The sequence below is a fragment of the Bombyx mori genome, chromosome 22 (genome assembly GCF_030269925.1).
Source record: "Bombyx mori chromosome 22, ASM3026992v2".
NCBI lineage: Eukaryota > Metazoa > Arthropoda > Insecta > Lepidoptera > Bombycidae > Bombyx > Bombyx mori.
Genome location: NC_085128.1, coordinates 778696 through 798544, shown reverse-complemented (window position 1 = coordinate 798544; position 19849 = coordinate 778696). Strand labels below are relative to the sequence as shown.

General features: G+C 36.5%; 1 protein-coding gene across 1 annotated transcript; it reads left to right on the top strand.

Annotated features, from left to right (window-relative positions):
- Positions 1-8484: 8484 nt before the first annotated feature.
- LOC110385146 (pickpocket protein 28) lies at positions 8485-19631 on the top strand. Its single transcript, XM_021347822.3, has 7 exons — positions 8485-8630; positions 9963-10044; positions 12152-12425; positions 13181-13237; positions 13737-13860; positions 18757-18863; positions 19465-19631. Exons 2-7 carry the CDS (start codon positions 9964-9966, stop codon positions 19611-19613), a joined length of 792 nt encoding a protein of 263 aa, XP_021203497.2. The 5' UTR covers positions 8485-8630; position 9963; the 3' UTR covers positions 19614-19631.
- Positions 19632-19849: the final 218 nt, after the last annotated feature.

The following is a 19849-nucleotide window of genomic DNA, read 5'->3' as shown; positions in this document are numbered from 1 at the left end:
ACACCGCAACTAAGAATGGATTTGATTTTTGAAATTTCATCTGATTTTAAACATTTGTGAGGTTTTAAAATTACAAAACGGTAGGTACGTTGTAGTTACACGTTTAGATCTAACAAAAAACAATTGATTTATAAGATGTATGAACGTCTAATCATACTTATTTATTTTTAAATAAGACTTCAATAAGTTTTTCTCTGTAAACACAAAGAAACTACCTTTAAATTCGATTTTATAGCTTCGCTTCGGAAACTGTAATATATTATTGATTTGTCCACTATTTAATGGATATTATTATACATATAAACCTTCCTCTTCAATCACTCTATCTATTAAAAAAAACCGCATCAAAATCCGTTTCGTAGTTTTAAAGATTTCAGCATACATAGGGATATAGGGACAGAGAAAGCGACTTTGTTTTATACTATGTAGTGACTAGCGACCCGTCCTCACTTCGCTTCGGGGGCTATAATTTATTATTGATCTTATTGAATATTTTTTATACAAATCTGGTCCTGACAGTAACAAACACAATAAAAAATAACGTAACAAACAAAAATATTCTTTCCTTTTCTTATATAATGGTTCACTATTTTGGTGATAATGGCTTACAACTAAAATATAGATAGATATATGATGTCACGGGCTTTTTTGTGCGACTATTTGAGATAAACATTTCCATTTTACATTATATACGTGTAAAGCGGTTTTAGCGGCGCACGCAAAAATAAATCTTAGATGGCCAATTTTGGGTAATACACACTATATTTTTATAAATTACTAGCTGACCCGGCAGACTTCGTAGTGCCTCAATCGATAAATAAAAGACCTAAACTTTTGAATAATATAAACTTAAAACAAACAAAAGGAATCCGCCCGACGGGGGACACGTCAACTTCCACAAATAATTCAAAACTAAAATTAGCCAAATCGCTCCAGCCGTTCTCAAGTTTTAGCGAGACTAACGAACAACAATTCATTATTATATAATAATATATATAGATGGCGTATGTGTTATTCAGATGTGTAAGCTTAGTGTTATATTTATTTATATCGAATCCACAGCCTAAAAAAATAGTTTCAAGCTTTTAGCTCTAGAAATGACGATACTTCCATATAACTTTTCATCCCCTCCTTTCAGTCTTTTAGAACTCTTTTTTCGCATTAAAAGTATGTCTATGTCCTTTCTCAAGCTCTAGACTATCTGTGTACCAAATTTCATCTAAATCGGTTCGGTAGTTTTGGCGTGAAAGCGCGACAGACAGACAGATAAAGCTACTTTTGCATTTATAATTTTATAAGTAGGGATTCATAATTCTACATAGAAATGAATTTAATAACTTCAGATTTCTTCATCTCTGCTACCGATGTTTTATTGACATTCTACATTAATTCAAACTGCTTTTCAAACAGCGCAAGCGCGGAAAAAGTAATAAAGGAAGTCAATTTTCTTCACGAGATTTATAAAATAAAATATTTACTTATTTATTTCTAATCAAAACTCAAAGCCCACGTTCTTGTCTAATTTGATAATTCTAGATCAACGGAAAGTGCCCTATAGGTTTTTTTTGAGTAGCAAATGCTGTATTTTTACCAAAAGATACGGAACCATCGGTTCTTTGAGAAGCTTAAGATATGGATTTATGACTTCCTTCCACAACTTTAGTATCTGACACTGATTTCATTTTGAAATACATATGTATTAATATATCCTAATCGTATAAGAATTCCATATTTTTTTGAGTATAAAAAACTTATTTACCACAACAAAAATATGGTAAATAAGTAGCTTTTTACTTTCAATTAATAAAAAACTAAATAAATTACCACCCGTCACGCAAACACAAAATTACCGAAATCTCTTGGTTCAAATTGAAAAGGTCTAAAAGTAAGTAATTTAATTAACAAAGTTTGGATAGAAAGTATGATTCATTTATTTGGAGTGATTCGTGTGGAAGCACAGACAAAGGGCTTATAAGATAAAAAGCCTTGATCAAAAAGACTTCAGAAAGAGGATTTGATAAAGTCATGTTTGCCGGTGCCTGGCTTCGGGAGTCCTCACGTAAGTATTTATTTATAATTTCTTTTTAATTACTTTTAAAATACATAATATGAATAAACAGAACAGTCTTGTTTTATGGCATTATCTTGCATCTCATACCATAAAGTTATTAAGCCGTCAAAATGAGAATTAGGCATTTTAATTTTTTACCCTTTTTTATTTACATTTTTTATCCTCCTCGACCGGGTATCCGTAAACGGGTTCCCCATCGTAAAAAAATTACACTTTAGTTTGTTTTGAGGTTTGTTTTGAGTTTAGTTTTGTTGTCGTTGTGGCCTAAAAGATAAGTCGCTCGGAGTATTCATATTTACCGATGCGACTGTACCGGTGCTCGAATCTCGCAGGCAGATACTATTTTTCTGATGAAATACGTACTTAACAAATGTTCACGAAATACTTCTACTGTGAAGTATTAACATAGTGTAATATACAATTCAAACGGACAAAAATTCTAATTTGCGTGATGACTGGTGGTAGAGCATCTTATGAGTCCGAACGGGAAGGTACCACCACTCTGCCTATTTCTGCCGTGAAGCAGTAATGTGTTTCGGTTTGAAAAATGAGCCAGCCGTTGTACTTACTGCAAAAACTGAGACTTAGAACTCATTTTACAAGGTGGATGGCGGAATTTACATTGTAGATGTCTATGGGCTCCAGTAACTAATTAGCACCAGGTGGGCCGTGAGCTCTTCTACCCGTCCAAGCAAGACCAAAAAATAATAACAAAAATAACATTTAAATAATTAATACGAAATTAATTCGTAAAAATAGCTTTAATTATTTTTTCTAAATAATTATATAAACTTTAAACGATAATTTTAATTTTATTTAATAATACAACCGAATCTTCTAGAGACAACAATGTCACAAAAACTTCCTCCACGGAAAAAGGCTAACAAACCATGTATGACATTCTTGAAGAATACTCACACAATACACGGAACTAATCATTTGCAGTTTCTCGAAGGAACTCCCTTAAGACTCTGGGTGTCAATAATGCTTGGGACACTGTTAATAACAATAGCCTTCGTTGTGCTCATTACAAACAAATTTAATGCCTTTCAAATTGTAACTCAGGTGAAAAATTCATTAATTTTATAATTTGAAATTACATGGTGAAACAATTTTTAAATCTTTACCACATTGAGGACGTGAAATCGATTTAAGATAAAATAAAATAATACGTAGCATGCTCGTACAAAAGCATATCAATTTAATAATAACTTTTACCTCTATACCTTAAGTGACATAGCCTTTGCGTTTTTATATCTATAAGGTTTGGTCCAGTCAAAACGTGTATACTTATTACATAGTCTTATTTAAATTTTCAAATCGGACGCAAGAGATTAACTGCTTTGCTTTAGAAATAGTCAGGATAGTGGTACCTACCCATATAGACTCACAATACATCTTAATACCGGCAAAAAGACTATAGCACTGGGAGACGAAGATTATTGAAATAATCGTGGTATTTTGCCGAAGAAATATCAACCTAAAGCCAGCAAACATAAACTATATTTTTCACAACAAAATAGCCCTAATTAATATGCACATATATGTATGTATAATTAATTTAATAAATTATGCTTTAAAGATCAACGCAAACTGTAAAGTCAACCAAGTGCCATTCCCAGCAGTCAGCTTGTGCAACTTCAACGTGGTATCTTTGAAAGAATCCAAGAATATAGAGACAGTATTGTGAGTTATTTTCCGAACTCGTTATTTCTACCAATCAAAAGAACACACATTACTTTGACTATTAAAACGCACAAAGATTCATTGTGCGACATAAGGCATACCCTGCTCGAAATTCAGGACTCATCTAAGGATGACTTTGGAATAAAATGGCTAGTGCAGTCGTGCAACTAAGCCGAGGCTTGAAATTGACACTGAATATTCCCAATATGTACGTACATACTTGATATCTATCGAGAAATGTATGTTCATGGTAGTTTTCAGTTCAGGGTAGGATCAATGGTAAAAGTTTTAATGGACGAAGCCGCATGCGCTAGACCGATCAAGTGAAAATCCTTACCAAAACCCAATTTAACGAGTGCGTGTGCCAAGCCTTAGTTCGTGAACTATAGAGAAAACCTGTCAGGGCTTTCATTGAGAAGGATTTCACATGACCACGACTGCTTTGACAAGAGTAACCGACTATGAGGATGATGATGACATATTCACTCATAGCTTCCACGGTAGAAAACAAATGCAGCACGCAAATTTTGGCACTATTGTGCTGATCTGCTCGTAGACAGTGACCTGCCGATTCCTGCTGTGAAGCATTTGCGTGCTTTAAAGAGCAGGGTAGAGGTTATTGAAAATTCGATCTTATGTGTTGAAGTAAATGACTCTTTTACATTGTAGTCCTTGGTTTTGGTAACCGTTAAGAAAATAAGAGCCTTCAGATGATATGGTTACGACATCAAAGAACATATCATTGCACGACTATGATGTAAGAACTAGATTTAAAATTTGACTCGATTTGCTTTTTTTTATACAGAAAAAGATACAACATCACTGATGATCGTATACACAAGTTTTTCAACGGACTAGCCGGCTTAAAAGATAATGTTAAGCAGAGTAACAAGTTCACAGAAATTCTGGCCATATTGAAACATCACTACTTTACAATGGACACGATAATGGAAGAAGTAAGTTTTATGATTTGAACACACACAAAACAACAACAACAACACTTATATCACTGAAGTTTGTCTGCTCACCCACATAATATATGTAAAGCAATGAAATTCAGGTTTGAAGTGTCCGCAATTGTACAACAGTCGTTATACAACTGAGGTTTGAATCTCATGTCTTAAGTGAGGTACAGCATTTATTTTGTGGTTCTTGATATTTTCTAAGAGCCCCACAGTAAACAATTAACACAAGATAAGCTATGAGTTTGTTCACGCATTCAATAAATAGATTAAAAAAAAATTAGCGTTCTATTATAATTATACTTTGAACTCATTAATAATACCACTAATGACTATATGAGAAACCTTTCAAGTGATTAGGATGGAGGTTTTAATATTAATATACACACAAACATTCTCGTATTTATTACATAAAAGTTTCTATTGTAAATGTAAGAAACGAGTAGTACATACAGTCCTATTTTTAAATGCGTCCAAGAATATTGTTCAAAATGAAATTTGTTTTATTTCAACTTAAATGCTAAAGCCATTTCAAGCAAATTCGCTCTGTTTTTTTTGCATTGACTTAATTATATTTTCGTTTACATCTTGCAGGTCCATCAGAAATGCGAAAACTTGTTAATCTATTGCTCGTTCAATAGAAAGGAGAAGCGATGTGACAATCTGTTCAGTCTCATCAAGACTTATGAGGGTTACTGCTGTACTTTCAATTACGCTGCTTTGAATGATGCAAGTGAGGTGTGAGTATGGAATACCGTTATGATTATATGATACAGTATAGTATAGAACGTTACGTACAGCAAAGGACAAAAGCAAATGGAAATCCTTAGAGGAGGCCTTTGTCAAAAGACAACCTGTTAAGAGGAGAGATAAGCCGAATGCCGAGATATGTTTTAGTTTAAGTTAATTTTATAGTTTTCGCAATTCTATTGTTATCATTTTATGTTTAGTTAAATAAGTTGAATTCTAACGATTCTAAAGGCTTCTTATTTATAGTATAGAATACAATTGGCCGTATGCTTACTTAAAGTTCCTTTGAATTCCAACTTAAGGCTAATTAATAGCACTCGAACAACTAAGGAGTGAAAATATTGGCACCGAAGAAAACTAAGTCTGAAAAACTTAAGAAAAACAAATCTACGGGAAAGAAAATTAGTTTTGAGTAGATATTAATATACCTTATTTTTGAACTAAGCTTAAAGAGGAATTCAAGGCATATCTGTGCTTCAGCGTGGGGGAGTCCGTATAGAGCCCCTTCTTTATTTCGCGCGATAATCGTGTTTTTGGAATACTCGTATTAACACCACAATTGAAATAATAAGAGTTTTATTGTTGCAGCGGCTTACACAGTTCTAAGTGATACACTTTTTTTTTTTCGTCTTATGTATTTTCGGCGGTAAAAAGGTCCGGTGTCACAGACTATCTTCTATTTCCCACATCTCGTGCGTTCCGGCTCACGCATCATAAAAAGGTGCGTTCTTAAACGCCACAAGCCCACTCCGTCTGTATCTACAGTCGGCATCGCTGCACCACTTTGAGAAGGCGGCACGACATGAGAACCCTCTTGTCGTGGCCGCTGGAAACTACATACCCGATCCTGTAGATCGAATGATAAACAGTCGACGTCGCCCAAAGCACGTCATTACGGATCCTCCTGATCCATTAACGGTGCTTTTAGGCACCACAAGCACCGGTCACCGTCCTCATCGAACCGGGCTCGACGAGCGAATTAACTGAGTTTCTCGCCGGATCTTCTCAGTGGGTCGCGTTTCCGATCCGGTAGTAGATTCTGCGAAGCACTGCTCTTTCTAGAGTCAGTGTTAGCAACTCTCCGGTTTGAGCCCCGTGAGCTCACCTACAAACGTTAGGGTGAAGCTGAAATAGTCTCTCAAGGCTATCAGCATACAGCATAGGTAGAAAAAAAACAAGCCCATATAGTCATACTCAGTGTTTTATTGATCACTCTGATGAGGTTTCCGGAGGAGAGCGCACAATAAGCCCTCCACATCACTAATCCTCACGATTAGCTCCTGCGTAATGTCCATGAGCCATTGAATGGTGCAATAAATAGAAAATGTGATTCCGAGCCTCAACGTGTTCTATCTGATCCTCCTGATCCATTCTTTGTGCTTTTAGACACTCCAAGCACAGGCCACGGATCTCGTCAAACTCGTCGAATGTGAAGAAGAGTTCGACGTGCAAGTGCACCCATTGAATTTCTCGCCGGATCGTCTCAGTGGGTTGCAATTCCGATCCAGTGGTAGATTCTGCGAAGTACTGTTTTTGCTAGGGCTATTGTTAGCAAGTTTTCCTAAGTTGAGCCCCGTGAGCTCGCCTACCAAATCGTGTTTAACCAAATCATCGGTAAATTTGTGGTATCCGTCATGAAGTACACGCTGTAGTGGTACTAGGCTGCACTAAAAGTATCGGGAATGGAATATTTCCACTGTTCCTGTCATATTAAAATATTTTTAATTGAAAACTCCTTGGTTTTAAAAATCAAATACCATTTATTTATTTGAAAAGAGATTCTCGGTCTTGTCACGAGGTTTTGTCAAACTTGTTTAGTCGTTGAGAAAATGGAATTGACTCGAGAAAATTCAAGAGCGATGATTTATTATGACTTTCGAAGTGGTTTAACACAAAAACAGTGTGTGTTGACCGGATGATTTCTGCATTTGGTGATGAAGCCCCATCCAAAACCACAATTTATCGCTGGTTTGCTGAGTTTCAACGTGGACGTGTCAAGCTCAGTGATGATTCCCGTCAAGGTCATCCAAAAACTGCAGTCACCCAAGAAAACGTTGATCCTGTGCGTAAGCTGATTGAGGAAGATCGAGATGTGACATATCGCGAAATTCAGGCAACTTTAGACATTGGCATGAGTCAAATACAAATAATCTTGCATGAACAATTAGGTGTAAAAAAGTTGTTTTCCCGATGGATACCGCATTCGCTCTGTGAAGAGCAAAAAGCGGCTCGCGTTACTTGGTGCGTCAGAACTCTCGAAAGATTCCACGCAGGATCCTCAAATGCTGTATACAACATTGTAACAGGTGACGAATCCTGGATATACGCGTACGAACCCGAAACAAAAAACCAGTCACGAGTTTGGGTGTTCGAAAATGAGTTAAAGCCAACAAAAATTGTTCGTTCACGGAGTGTTGCAAAAAAAATGGTGGCCACGTTTGTCTCCAAAGCCGGCCATGTTACGACTATTCCTCTTGAGGGACAAAGAACGGTTAATGCAGAATGGTATGCTAGCATTTGTTTGCCACAGGTCGTTTCTGAACTCCGTAAAGAGAACTGCAACCGCCGCATCATCCTCCATCACGACAATGCGAGTTCTCACACCGCGCACAGAACAAAAGAGTTTTTAGAGCAAGAAAACATAGAATTATTAGACCATCCGCCGTACAGCCCCGACCTAAGCCCTAATGATTTCTATACTTTCCCTAAAATAAAGAATAAATTGCGTGGACAAAGATTTTCATCACCTGAAGAAGCTGTGGACGCCTACGAAACGGCCATTTTGGAGACCCCAACTTCCGAATGGAATGGTTGCTTCAATGATTGGTTCCATCGTATGGAAAAATGTGTCAAATTTCGCGGAGAATACTTCGAAAAGCAATAAATACATTTTTAAATAGTAATGTTGTGTCACTTCGTTAATTCCCGAAATTTTCAGTGCCACCCTCGTATTGACAAGTAAACGTACTTAAGAGGATTCTTATAACTTTATAACTATAAGATAAGATTTGCTGATTAAAAGACATAAAACTATTACTAAACGGCATAATTATTTATAGACCTCTGCTACCTCCGGATGAAGACTTGGAATATTATGAAGATCAGAATCAAGACGCCCTAACTCAAACTAGTGGGATTATTACCACATCGGAATCTGGCGGGTATTTATGTGAATTAATAATCTTCACGTATTTGATAGGCATACAAATTGGCTTAGACGGGTAGGCAAATTCATAGTCTACGTCAGTGCCGATTTAATGCGTCTATTCACCATTTCACATTAAGTTTCTATTGGAAACACGACTATATTGCCTTTCAAACCAGATTCAAAGATTGTTTTGCCATAAAAATAGAAGAAACGGTAAAACCAAATAGTTTAATAGAGTCGTACTTTTCCTGATACTACTACCCTATGAAGTGTTTTATTGTTAATATTCTTCTTAAAAATTCATGAGCTAATCGCAGTATTTAATTTAACGCAAAACTGCAACTAGTGAAATTTAAAGCTTAACAGTTTTTCACTGAAATACGTCAAAGCGCAAGATGCAACGGAAAAAACGACAGGTAAGAGACACAAATACAAAAATGTGTAGGATGAAGCCAGCAAAGAATGAGACAGAAATATACATACTATTTAATACAGCGCCATCTGTGAGATTTTTTAATACTAACGTGTGTATGAAAGCTCTTGTAGTGAATTTTAATTTAGGATTATACGTGAAATTAAAATATCAATTCACAGAGGGCGCTACCTTACAATTATTTACTAATGACAAAATTTTACATATACTTAAGACGTTTAGGATAATTGTATTTTAATTTTGGAAGGTTTCACTTCTACCACGTGTGAATTGCACACATGTATTTTTTTTTTCCATTGAATGTGACGGTGACTTCATTAATATGTATTTCATGCATAGGCAAATTACAATAATAGAATTATATTATTGTAAATAATACATAAAATGACGGTAGAAAATTGTGATTGAGCATTCGCTTATTTTTCCTGTCGTGATTCGATTGTGAAACCAGCACGTGTACCATTAAATATGGCTGTTTTTCCGTCAGTAAAGTTGTTTTGGTCAATATTCGGAATACACAAAACGTTCCTCTACAACGAGGAAACCTGTCAACATCTATTTAATAAAAAATTAAGTCGAATAATGTTGGATCAACGGATTCTTTGAAGTTGTTTTTCTTTCAATTTAATTTCTTTTTTACTATCATGATTATTATTTAGTGATTGTCAAATTCAGGTAGTAACAGTTGCTAAGGGGCATCATCATAACTAATGCCCCTTAAAGACTGACATACTGATGATCAGTAATGTTTGGGTCCCGGCTTGTCAGCAAGTGGTGTATTATGCTGAGTACTCTGAACAAACCGCGATGACCTTGTGGTCGGGTGATCAATAAATCTTCGATCCACTCGTGTCATGCGATGCTGGGTTGAGATGATTTCAAATGAACTTAATCAATTCAGGGTCTTTTCAGGATGTCCGGTCTAAGTGTCGTCTTCAATGTGGAGCCCGGAGACTATCCGAGCTGGTCACCTATTCCTTATTACGGAGTCAAGGTAATATTAGGAGCGTCCTTGTTCAAACGGGGTTGTGGAGAGTATTAAGCGGTAGGCAGCGGCTTGGCTCTGCCCCTGGCATTGCTGAAGTCCATGGATGACGGTAACCACTCACCATCAGGTAGGCCGTATGCTCGTCTGCCTACAAGGGCAATAAAAATAAATAAAAAATAAAAACTCATAATCGTGTATTTCACAATAGATAAAACATAATCAAACCAGTATTCACATTGACTGCTAGAAATTAAAAGAGTGCCCTTCGAATGTAAATTGTTAATACAACTTAAAGTAAATTAAGAATTTTGATTACAGAGTATAAAATTGAAAAACCTAAAAGCTAAAAAGGTATAAATAATAACTTGCAGAAAAAGAAAACAAAAAAATAGACCATATTTATACGTAATTATTCGTACGTATTATACGTAATCATTGAATATTATTATTCCTTAAGCATAACCGCCGTGCATACTAGAGACATTTTTTAATTTTTTTTTATTGCTTAGATTACAGCCTTACAGGACGAGCTTACAGCCCACCTGATGTTAAGGTGGTTACTGGAGCCCATACACATCTACAACGTAAATACGCCACCCACCTTGAGATATAAGTTCTAAGGTCTCAGTATAATAGATACAATGGATGCGCCACCCTGCAAACCGAAACGCATTACTGCTTCACGGCAGAAATAGGCAGGGTGGTGGTACCTACCCGTGCGGACTCACAAGAGTCCTACTACCAGTAATTACGCAAATTATAATTTTGCGGGTTTGATCTTTATTATACACACAGACTGGAAACAAAGTGATCACCAGAGCTTGAGGCCATGACCGCTTGCAAGAGGATCATGGCTTCAAACAGTCTGTTCCGTCTGTATAACCACTGTAAATACTAAAGTCTAAGATGGGGATTGCTCAGATTTTTTTGAGGTGACAACGTCTTATAATTCGATGGAGCCGGCTGCACGCACGAAAAAACATTACTCATGCGGCGTTACCTCGCTTTGAGTCGGTCTATTTAAGGCTTGAAGTGCAAGCGAGAGCGCGCAACGAGCGACAAAAAGGCACAATCGGCCTCCGCGTTCGGCAGCGTTCGACATCTGTCTTTCTCCTACTTCTCCTAATGTGGTGTCAATTGTTTATAGCAACGATAATTTTGATAATTGAAAAATAAAACCATTCCATCAGTATTTTCTTATGACGTTGTCACGTTCAACTATCGTCAGTAAACCGACTTTACAGACAACCGATTTTTTTTCCGTGATAATTCCTTCATCTTCTTTGAGTATTGCAACCCCCTATTGGAGCAGAGTTCATCCTTACTATCTAGAACCACTCTGTTAAATCACAACGCCTTTCCAGAGATCTTTTATTCCACGTAGAATCCGGCTTTGCAACATTCTCCTCGACAGTATTTCCCGAGCACTATGTTATGCCCTGTTTCAAAGGTGGTTTGAGAAAAATTCTCAGCAGTAGACTGTGTTTCTGGCAATGCTAATGTCCAGGAACCGGGAACCTGGCAACCGTGGTGACTCTTACCATTAGGATACTCACCAGCATAAAGTTGCATTAAAAAAAAACCGAGTTTTTCATAGAGTAAAGTGAATCGGACACAGCGTGACTGTTCATTTTTATGTGCTTTTTATTTTAAATAAAATGATTTGCGGATGGTTTGTCAAATTTGTATTTGATACAAGATTTCTGACTGCAAAACAAAATCTAAATAATCCAAATGTTAATGTGCCTATATACCCACCTAGTTACAGAAAGTAAATGATAAATATATTGCGTAAAATTGAATTTCAAACGCAAAAAATTAAAAATATGTACATATACCTTTTATTTACATGATACCATTGTGTGTGTCTACAACAAAAGACGCCGTATTATTATGTCTAAGTTTTGTCATTAATTACGATAGAAAATATTATATGTATGTGTGTTATTTAGAACATGGTAACCGACTTTGAAACGTTGATAATGTGTATCTGTGGTATCTTTAGAGCATGGTAGGCGATTTTGAAATGTTTATTGGACCTCACACTAAGTGAGGACTAAGTGATAAATTGTATAACCCAGATACTACAACAAATTTTTCTAATATTTTCAAGGTCCTCATCAGTGACCCCAACGATTATCCGGAAACAACAGTGCTCTACCGTTTCATAACCTTAGGGGAATCAGTGGCCATCAAAGTTGACCCGATGGTTTTCCAGAGTGAGTCTAACATTCGCAGAGTGGTCCCCGACAAAAGGGCTTGCTGGTTTCACGATGAAGTGATCTTAGGGCACACTGACAGATATAGTTTCGAAACTTGTCACACCGAATGCAAGATGAAGACTTACTTGGATACTTGTGGATGTATCCCCTTTAAGTACCCAAGAGGTAAATACTTTTTTTAAATAAAAATAAATCAAGGTTATCAAGAATTCAATTAAAATCCCTCTGTTTTCAAAGTACCTAAATAAATATGCCTAAATCTATTTATTACACTTAAATAATAAGGAAAATTATTTTATGTGTTCATTTTCAATTCAAACTTTAATTTTACTGCTATTATGATTTCTTTATACTTTTAATTTGTTACGGGCTTCAATTCAGCTCATTCGCCGCATCACCCCGATCCCAGCTGAAGCTTACGACGTTGTCAGTTACCAACGCGCATTGTGGCGAATCAGGATCGGATTAATACCGAAAATTTGATAAAACCTTCATCCCTACTTCTCTTCTTTTATAAGGCTTCAATCGTTATCTTTGTCATAAATATGATTGTGTTTACATTTATGCCTAATTCTGAAACGCCATGGGGCATATTGTATCAGTTGATTTTCGCATTAACAACTCTCGACCCTCGAAGAGTATTGCTTCAATATTGTGATCATTAGCATATTTTAGTGATTTGACTGGTTAAAAAATATAACTAAATTAATCTAAAAACGTATTTAAAAATATTGAGGCAACTGCTGCGTAGCTATCGCATAGAATGAATACTAGAAAAATCTAAAAATTTTGCTTAAGAAAACCTATTTGTTGTTAAAGAAAACTGTTTTCCGAATCAATTTTGTTTGGGCGTCGAGTTACATTACGGTAATATGAGGAAAATATCTGTTTTCAATAATAAATTTGTTTTCTGGTTTCAGAAAAGTCAACAAGAATATGTGAATTTGAAGATTTAAATTGCCTCAACAATGTCACAGGTATGTTTTGTTTGAACACGTGTACATGATGTGTTATTATTTGGCTTACTTGATGATGCATATAGTGCATTCGTCTATTATTATTATTAAAATTTCATTAGGTAATAATAATAATAATAATAATATTCGAAATGTATTCAACTGATAATTATTTTTAATAAATGTATCTTTTTTATTTGATTGGTTTTGTTAATTTTAAGTATGTTTCAATGATACTATGTACACATATGGACTTGTTGTTGCCTGAAATAAAATAAATCAATCATTCATTCATTCATTCATTAGGTAATATGGCGTACTGTAAGGCCAGACGGTTTTTTCCTGTGAACCAAGCGTGCGTTCTTTTTTGAAGAGTGGGGCGGCCGTTAGACAGTTGATACTTCGAACTCATGTCTCATACTGTGAGGTTCTGACAACAACTTGACACCAGATGACTCATAAGCTCTTGTACTCTAGTGTAATTAAAAAACTAAATGGTAAAACGAATTTAATTTTTCAGTTTATAAGTCACGCGAGAACATGGATTGCAAGCCGATGTGTTACATGGAATGTCAGGATAAAAAATATAGCATCACAAGCGATCTCCTGCCCTTCCTCCCCGAAGATTATCCTAATAATGTTTCGTGAGTAATCTCTTATAGATAATGTCCGTTTTTTTTTATTGTTTAGATAGGTGGACGAGCTCACAGCCCACCTGGTGTTAAGTGGTTACTGGAGCCCATAGTTACAGTGTAAGTGCGCCACCCACCTTGAGATATAAGTTCTAAGGTCTCAATTATAGTTACAACGGCTGCCCCACCCTTCAAACCGAAACGCATTACTGCTTCACGGCAGAAATAGGCAGGGTGGTTTTAGTGGTCGTTGATGGTGGTGGTAAGGTCACCAGTGCCGGGCGGCACAATAACGAGTCCGTAATTGGATGGACAGTTTATTTCCAATCATAGACGGTATAACAATATTTAGAAGGAGAAATTACGGAGTACAGAAGGCACAGATAAAGCGGTAGCAAGTTCAAACACAATAATACAAAATAGATGAAAGCAATAAATCGTAACGAAGCAAAAGAGTACGCGTAAGTCGAGGAGTGACACAGTCTTAGCGTAGTGTTGATCAAACCCGACTGGCCGCGAGCGGCGGCCGAGTCGTGGCGCAAGCGACGACCAGTACGTACGCAGTTATACATAGTCGGGGTCTTTGCCGCATACTAGCGGTTGCGCCCGACTATGCTTGTGTAAATAATATAATTTTGAGTAGTGTTGTGAATGTATGATTGTTTAGCGTATTTGTGTACTGTATGAGAGTGTGTTATAGAATACGTAATTAAATATGATATAATATTAAATATTGAGTAGGTGTGCAATGTAAATTAATAAATAATATGAACTAATATACATAAATATAGTAGAAACACCTACAGTGGTGGTACCTACCCGCGCGGACTCACCAGTAATTATGCAAATTATAATTTTGCGGGTTTGATTTTTATTACACGATGTTATTCCTTCACCGTGGAAGTCAATCGTGAACATTTGTTAAGTACGTATAATATTTCCTCCCCGTGTTTGAGCCCACTGGCTCCTCGAGAATGTACTCTGCTCACTGCGAAAATGATTCAGGCACTCGAGTTCCGTGTAAGTATATAGGATAGGTTCCGTATATAGGATACTGCTTACAAAATGTTTAAGTATTGACTTTATTTATACAGTCAAACCTAAGGGTAAGTGAGAACTGGATAAGTGAGAAAACTCTATAAGTGAGAGTAATAGCCAGGACCCGTCATTTTAAGCTCCCAAAACCTCTATTAGCGAGAAACAGAAACCTCTGTAAGAGAAAGTCGTTTTGCCCTCATGGACCTCCGTAAGTGAGACTGCTACTTATCTATACCTCTATAAGCGACAGTCGAGCTTTATTTATTTATATTATTTAGGAGGAAGAAATGACAAAACAAATTACAAATTTAACATCTGCTATTCTATGACCCATTCTTAACTTTCGTGGAACTTCCTACCATTATTTTTGCATTGTTTTCTCATAAATATTGAATCTATTCTATTTCGTGGAACTAAATAACGTTGTTATTTTATCGCATTCTTTTCGAATGGACACGTGTGCCTGTGTACCGTCCTGTTTGTCGGACTTACTCAGTTTATCGTTAATCAATTGCAAAGGAAAGTTCTGTTCTGCATCATGTCAAAACGGAAAATTAAAGTACTGTCATTAAGTGATAAACTTAAAACAGTGAATGCGTTTGAATCCGGAAAATCGCGAAATGAAATTCAGAGGGTGCATTAGCGAGAAACTCGGGTTAGTGAAAAAACCTCTATAAGCGAGAATGAGATTGTGCTCCCTTGAACACTCGCTTATCCAGGTTTGACTGTACTTATATGTAGATTATCAAAAGTTTTCACGAAAATGACTTGCACTCAGCATTGCAGAACGTAAAATCGACGTAAAACCTATCTGCTCGACTTCATAATTTGATATTGATTCCCTCGACCACAATCACTCATCATCTTATCGGCTTAACAGCCGTCTGGTGTAGTGGTAAGTGACTTGGTCACTACACAAGAGGGTCGCGGGTTCGAATCCCGCCAAGGGAAGTTATTTGTATGATAAATATAAATGTCTTTTCCAGGGTTATAGATGTATATTAAATATATATTATGTATGTGTATAATAAAAATCCTACATTGATTTCCGTTATCTTGTACCTGTAACACAAGTTCTTTACGAACTTATCACGGGACCAGTTAACGTGGCGTGATTTTTAGTAAATATTTATTTATTTATTTATTATCTTATATCACTTCAGAGTGGTCGCTGAACTTATTTTCACCATCCCACAAATAAATCGTGGAAAACATGGATCACGGTATTGTGGGAGTAGTATTCTTGGATAAAAAGATGTAGCTTGGTATGTCATATGCAGGAAATGATAAATACTTATTAAAATTGAATAGTACCTTATTATCTATTAGATGGTATATATAGCATATGGTTCAAATCTCAACGAGTAACATCCATGTAATAAATACCAGATTATGAAAACTGTCAACGGCCTTAGAAACATCGGCAATAATAACCGCGAGCTTAAAGCAGTTTTGTATCTAGGACGCGCGAATATCGAAAGAAAATACAAGAAATACCTATGTTTTCTTATAGTTGTGAATCAGTATGGATGGATGGCTTATGAGTGAATATTTTATGTAAAACATTCTTGTCTTTCATGACGAACTGCCGTTCTATATTAGTTCACTGAAGCAATCGGTTAGCTTCGTATTTATTTCAACTACCATCGCACAGTTGATGCGAGCCATTTCGTTTTATGATACTTCAAGGGTTATCTGAAAACTTAGAAAAGAAAACTTTAACGATGCGCGTTATTGGTTTTTGAGTACTTAAGCTCCACAAAGCTTCTCTAACAACGCGGCTTTAAAGTGGTAGTTAAAATCATCCTAAGGCTATTATCAGCCGGATTGGATATTACTATCATTCGTCTTAGAATAATCAGATAATTCACCAACCTGATCTAGCTCACAAGTAACTGACACCCTTCGATTAGGCTATGTTAGATCATCACCAATCTAGCCTTTTTTTTATTGCCCGTGTAGGCAGACGAGCATACGGCCCACCTGATGTTGAGTGGTTACCGTCACCCATTGAATTCAGCAACGTTAGGGGCAGAGCCAAGCCGCTGCCTACCGAAGCCTAATAGAGCCTAATAGAAACGTGTTTTTATTAATTTCTGTTGACATCCATAGTCTTCCAAAGCCCGTTTTCGAGAACACCCCATACTATACACTTCAATTCCACACACTCTCCTTTTTTTAATCAGTTGTTTAGGCTGTGAGTTTAACTAGTGTATTAATGAACAATTCGCGATATTAACAAAGATGACGAACGCACCTCGGGAGCTCATCTCACTGGTACTCGATTTCGCCTATCCTTCAGGGTCCCCTGGAACATATTTTATTTTCAAATAAATCGTTCCTATGTATAACCTTAATTTTTCTATTATTTTACAATTAATTATTATCGAATATATAAATCTATGACTAAAATTTACAAATAGCTCGTGGTAGGGGACATCGTGAGCCAATTTTAGTAAGAAACAGCATTGCGGCTATTTCTGCGTCGAAGGTTTGTGGGTTGTAGTTCAAAGGGTGGAATATCTGCTTTCAAAATTAATTATAATACTGAGACTCTCACCTCGTGTGTCAAAGTGGAAGGTATCATGGTAATATCGGGTGGGTCGTTAATCGACCGTAATAAATTGAATATTTTCCGCATAAACTTTTTAATGTATTTCTAATTTTCATTTTCCAGTAAATAAAATGGAAAATAAAAAAGTTTGATTGGAGTTTTCTTAATTCAAAGCTTAGTTCATCGGTTGACAAACTTCTTTGGACTTGAACAGAATCCGGTAGACGTTTAACTTTTAATTGAAAACACGACCAAGTTCTTGGAGCACTGGCATTTGTTGTATTTAGTCACTCCACACTGCCGTCTTCATAATAAATTATGTCTTATCCTTTAAAAAATATGAAGTTGGAAATATATAATACTATGGAATGCACACATGGAGCATTTTCATAAATTTACACGTACTGAAATAATACGGAACCGTTTTATTTTTTTGATAAATATGGTATCAGTGTTGTCGGTACAATAAGTAGCCTGTAATAAAATAATATAGCAACGTGAATCAATATATTGTATGTATGTATTGCAACTATACTTGAGATCTTAGAACTTATATCTCAAGGTGGGTGGCGCATTTACGTCGTCGATGTCTATGGGCTCCAGTAACCACTTAACAACCAGGTGGCTGTGAGCTCGTTCACGCATCTAAGCAATAAATAAAAATAAAAATAAAACTTACGAGAGAGAAACTTAACATCCTGAGTTTCAAAATTAAATATAATTGCGACAGTCAGATTTGTAAACGTAATAGGTCACCGGTATCCGTACTCGTCGAACTCTGCAAAGAGCTTTACGTGCAACCTAACCCATGCACAGTCCGTTGAGTTTCTCCACTTGGGTCTTCTCAGCAGGTTGCCATTGTCATCCGATAGTAGATACATTCGCGAAACTGCTGCTCTTGACTTGTTAGGTCTCTTTTGGAGACACTCGGGTATCTGGTAGCAAATCCCACCCTTCCTGGCTGAGCTTTTGCTTGCACACCCCCGCCTGTCCAGTTATTTAGATTGGCATTAGGATATTGCGTTTTTTTTTATTGCTTTGATAAGTGGATAAGCTCACAGCCCACCTGGTGTTAAGTGGTCACTGGAACCCATAGACATCCACAACGTAAATGCGCCACCTACCTTGAAATACAAGTTCTAAGGTCTCAAGTATAGTTACAACGGCTGCCCCACTCTTCAAACCGAAACGCATCACTGCTTCACGCCAGAAATAGGCAGGGTGGTGGTACCCACCCACGCGGACTCACAAAAGGTCCTACCGCCAGTATTGTTTCTTATTAATGTCTTTTCTGAAAGTGTCCACATTGGTTTCAGTCGAGGGCGCAACGCGAGCGAGCTGGCGGCTCTTCAGGTCTATTTCAGCAAATCGAACTGTAATTGCTACAAGATGTCTCTACTTATTGATGTCAATTATTTTATAGGTACGTATCCAAACAATTAAATTGACCTCTTTTTTGCACTACATTCTCTCTGCACGTCCAATGTTAAGTGCTTTACGAAACCTTTCAAACCGTGAATTCCTTTACTGACTTTGGGATACGACGCTGACTGATTGACTCCGATGTGGCTAACGCGACAATAATATTGATATATCACGCTGAGTCTACTATTTATAAAGATTTCATTCTTAATTATAAAGATTTTATGGTTGTACATATATTATTCTTGAAACTTCTTGCTCGTACCTAATTTGTGCTCTCTCTCATGGTACCTCTATTAATTAAATAGTTATCCGACTACAGTTTCACCCAGTTGGACGATACTTCTTATCGCGTGGGCAGAGCCGTCTTCAGCAGTGGGATGAAATGAATTCTGTATTATTTCCAGGTTCAAATCATATTTTATCAAAGTCTTTACAGTTTGGGCGACAAGCCATAATAAACAGTTTCTTTCTTATTAATATCAGTGTGGATTGTATATGTATTAATATACAAAACTGTTTTGGGTATTTTTTACAAGACAAGGTCTACTTATGTACTGATTTTAATTATTTTTATTGACTGCATGGCTTATTGTTTGCAGCTACGTACGGGGGTGTATTCTCTCTAAGCTTCGGGGGCTCCGTGGTGACGATATCAGAAGTAATTTATTTGTTTGTGTCGATTATCATTGTTTGTTCCGCAAGGAAATTGTATCCAGTAGCTGAAAGCGAAATTGAAAATAAATGGTAATAAATGGAATATTCTGGATTTAATCGTTTCACTGTTTTCCTTGCCTAGTTTATTATGTGTGCTATTCCCGTGGCAGGTAGATAATCTTTTTAATTTACGAAGCAAGTCGACGGGCTCTGATTGTATTTGAAGCTATGGATAAGTAGGTTCTCGACTATATTTTGAGATTGAGAAGTGTGTGGCATATTATTATATTCCTTTGAGACAAGATGGTGAAGTCGCAGTCGCATGAAAAT

Excerpts from the sequence above, each read along its gene's own strand:
- LOC110385146 (XM_021347822.3), top strand. The coding sequence starts at position 9,964 with ATGTCCGGTCTAAGTGTCGTCTTCAATGTGGAGCCCGGAGACTATCCG. Across the intron at positions 10,045-12,151 it reads TTCCTTATTACGGAGTCAAG|GTCCTCATCAGTGACCCCAA; the intron begins GTAATATTAGGA and ends AATATTTTCAAG. Across the intron at positions 13,861-18,756 it reads GATTATCCTAATAATGTTTC|TCGAGGGCGCAACGCGAGCG; the intron begins GTGAGTAATCTC and ends CATTGGTTTCAG.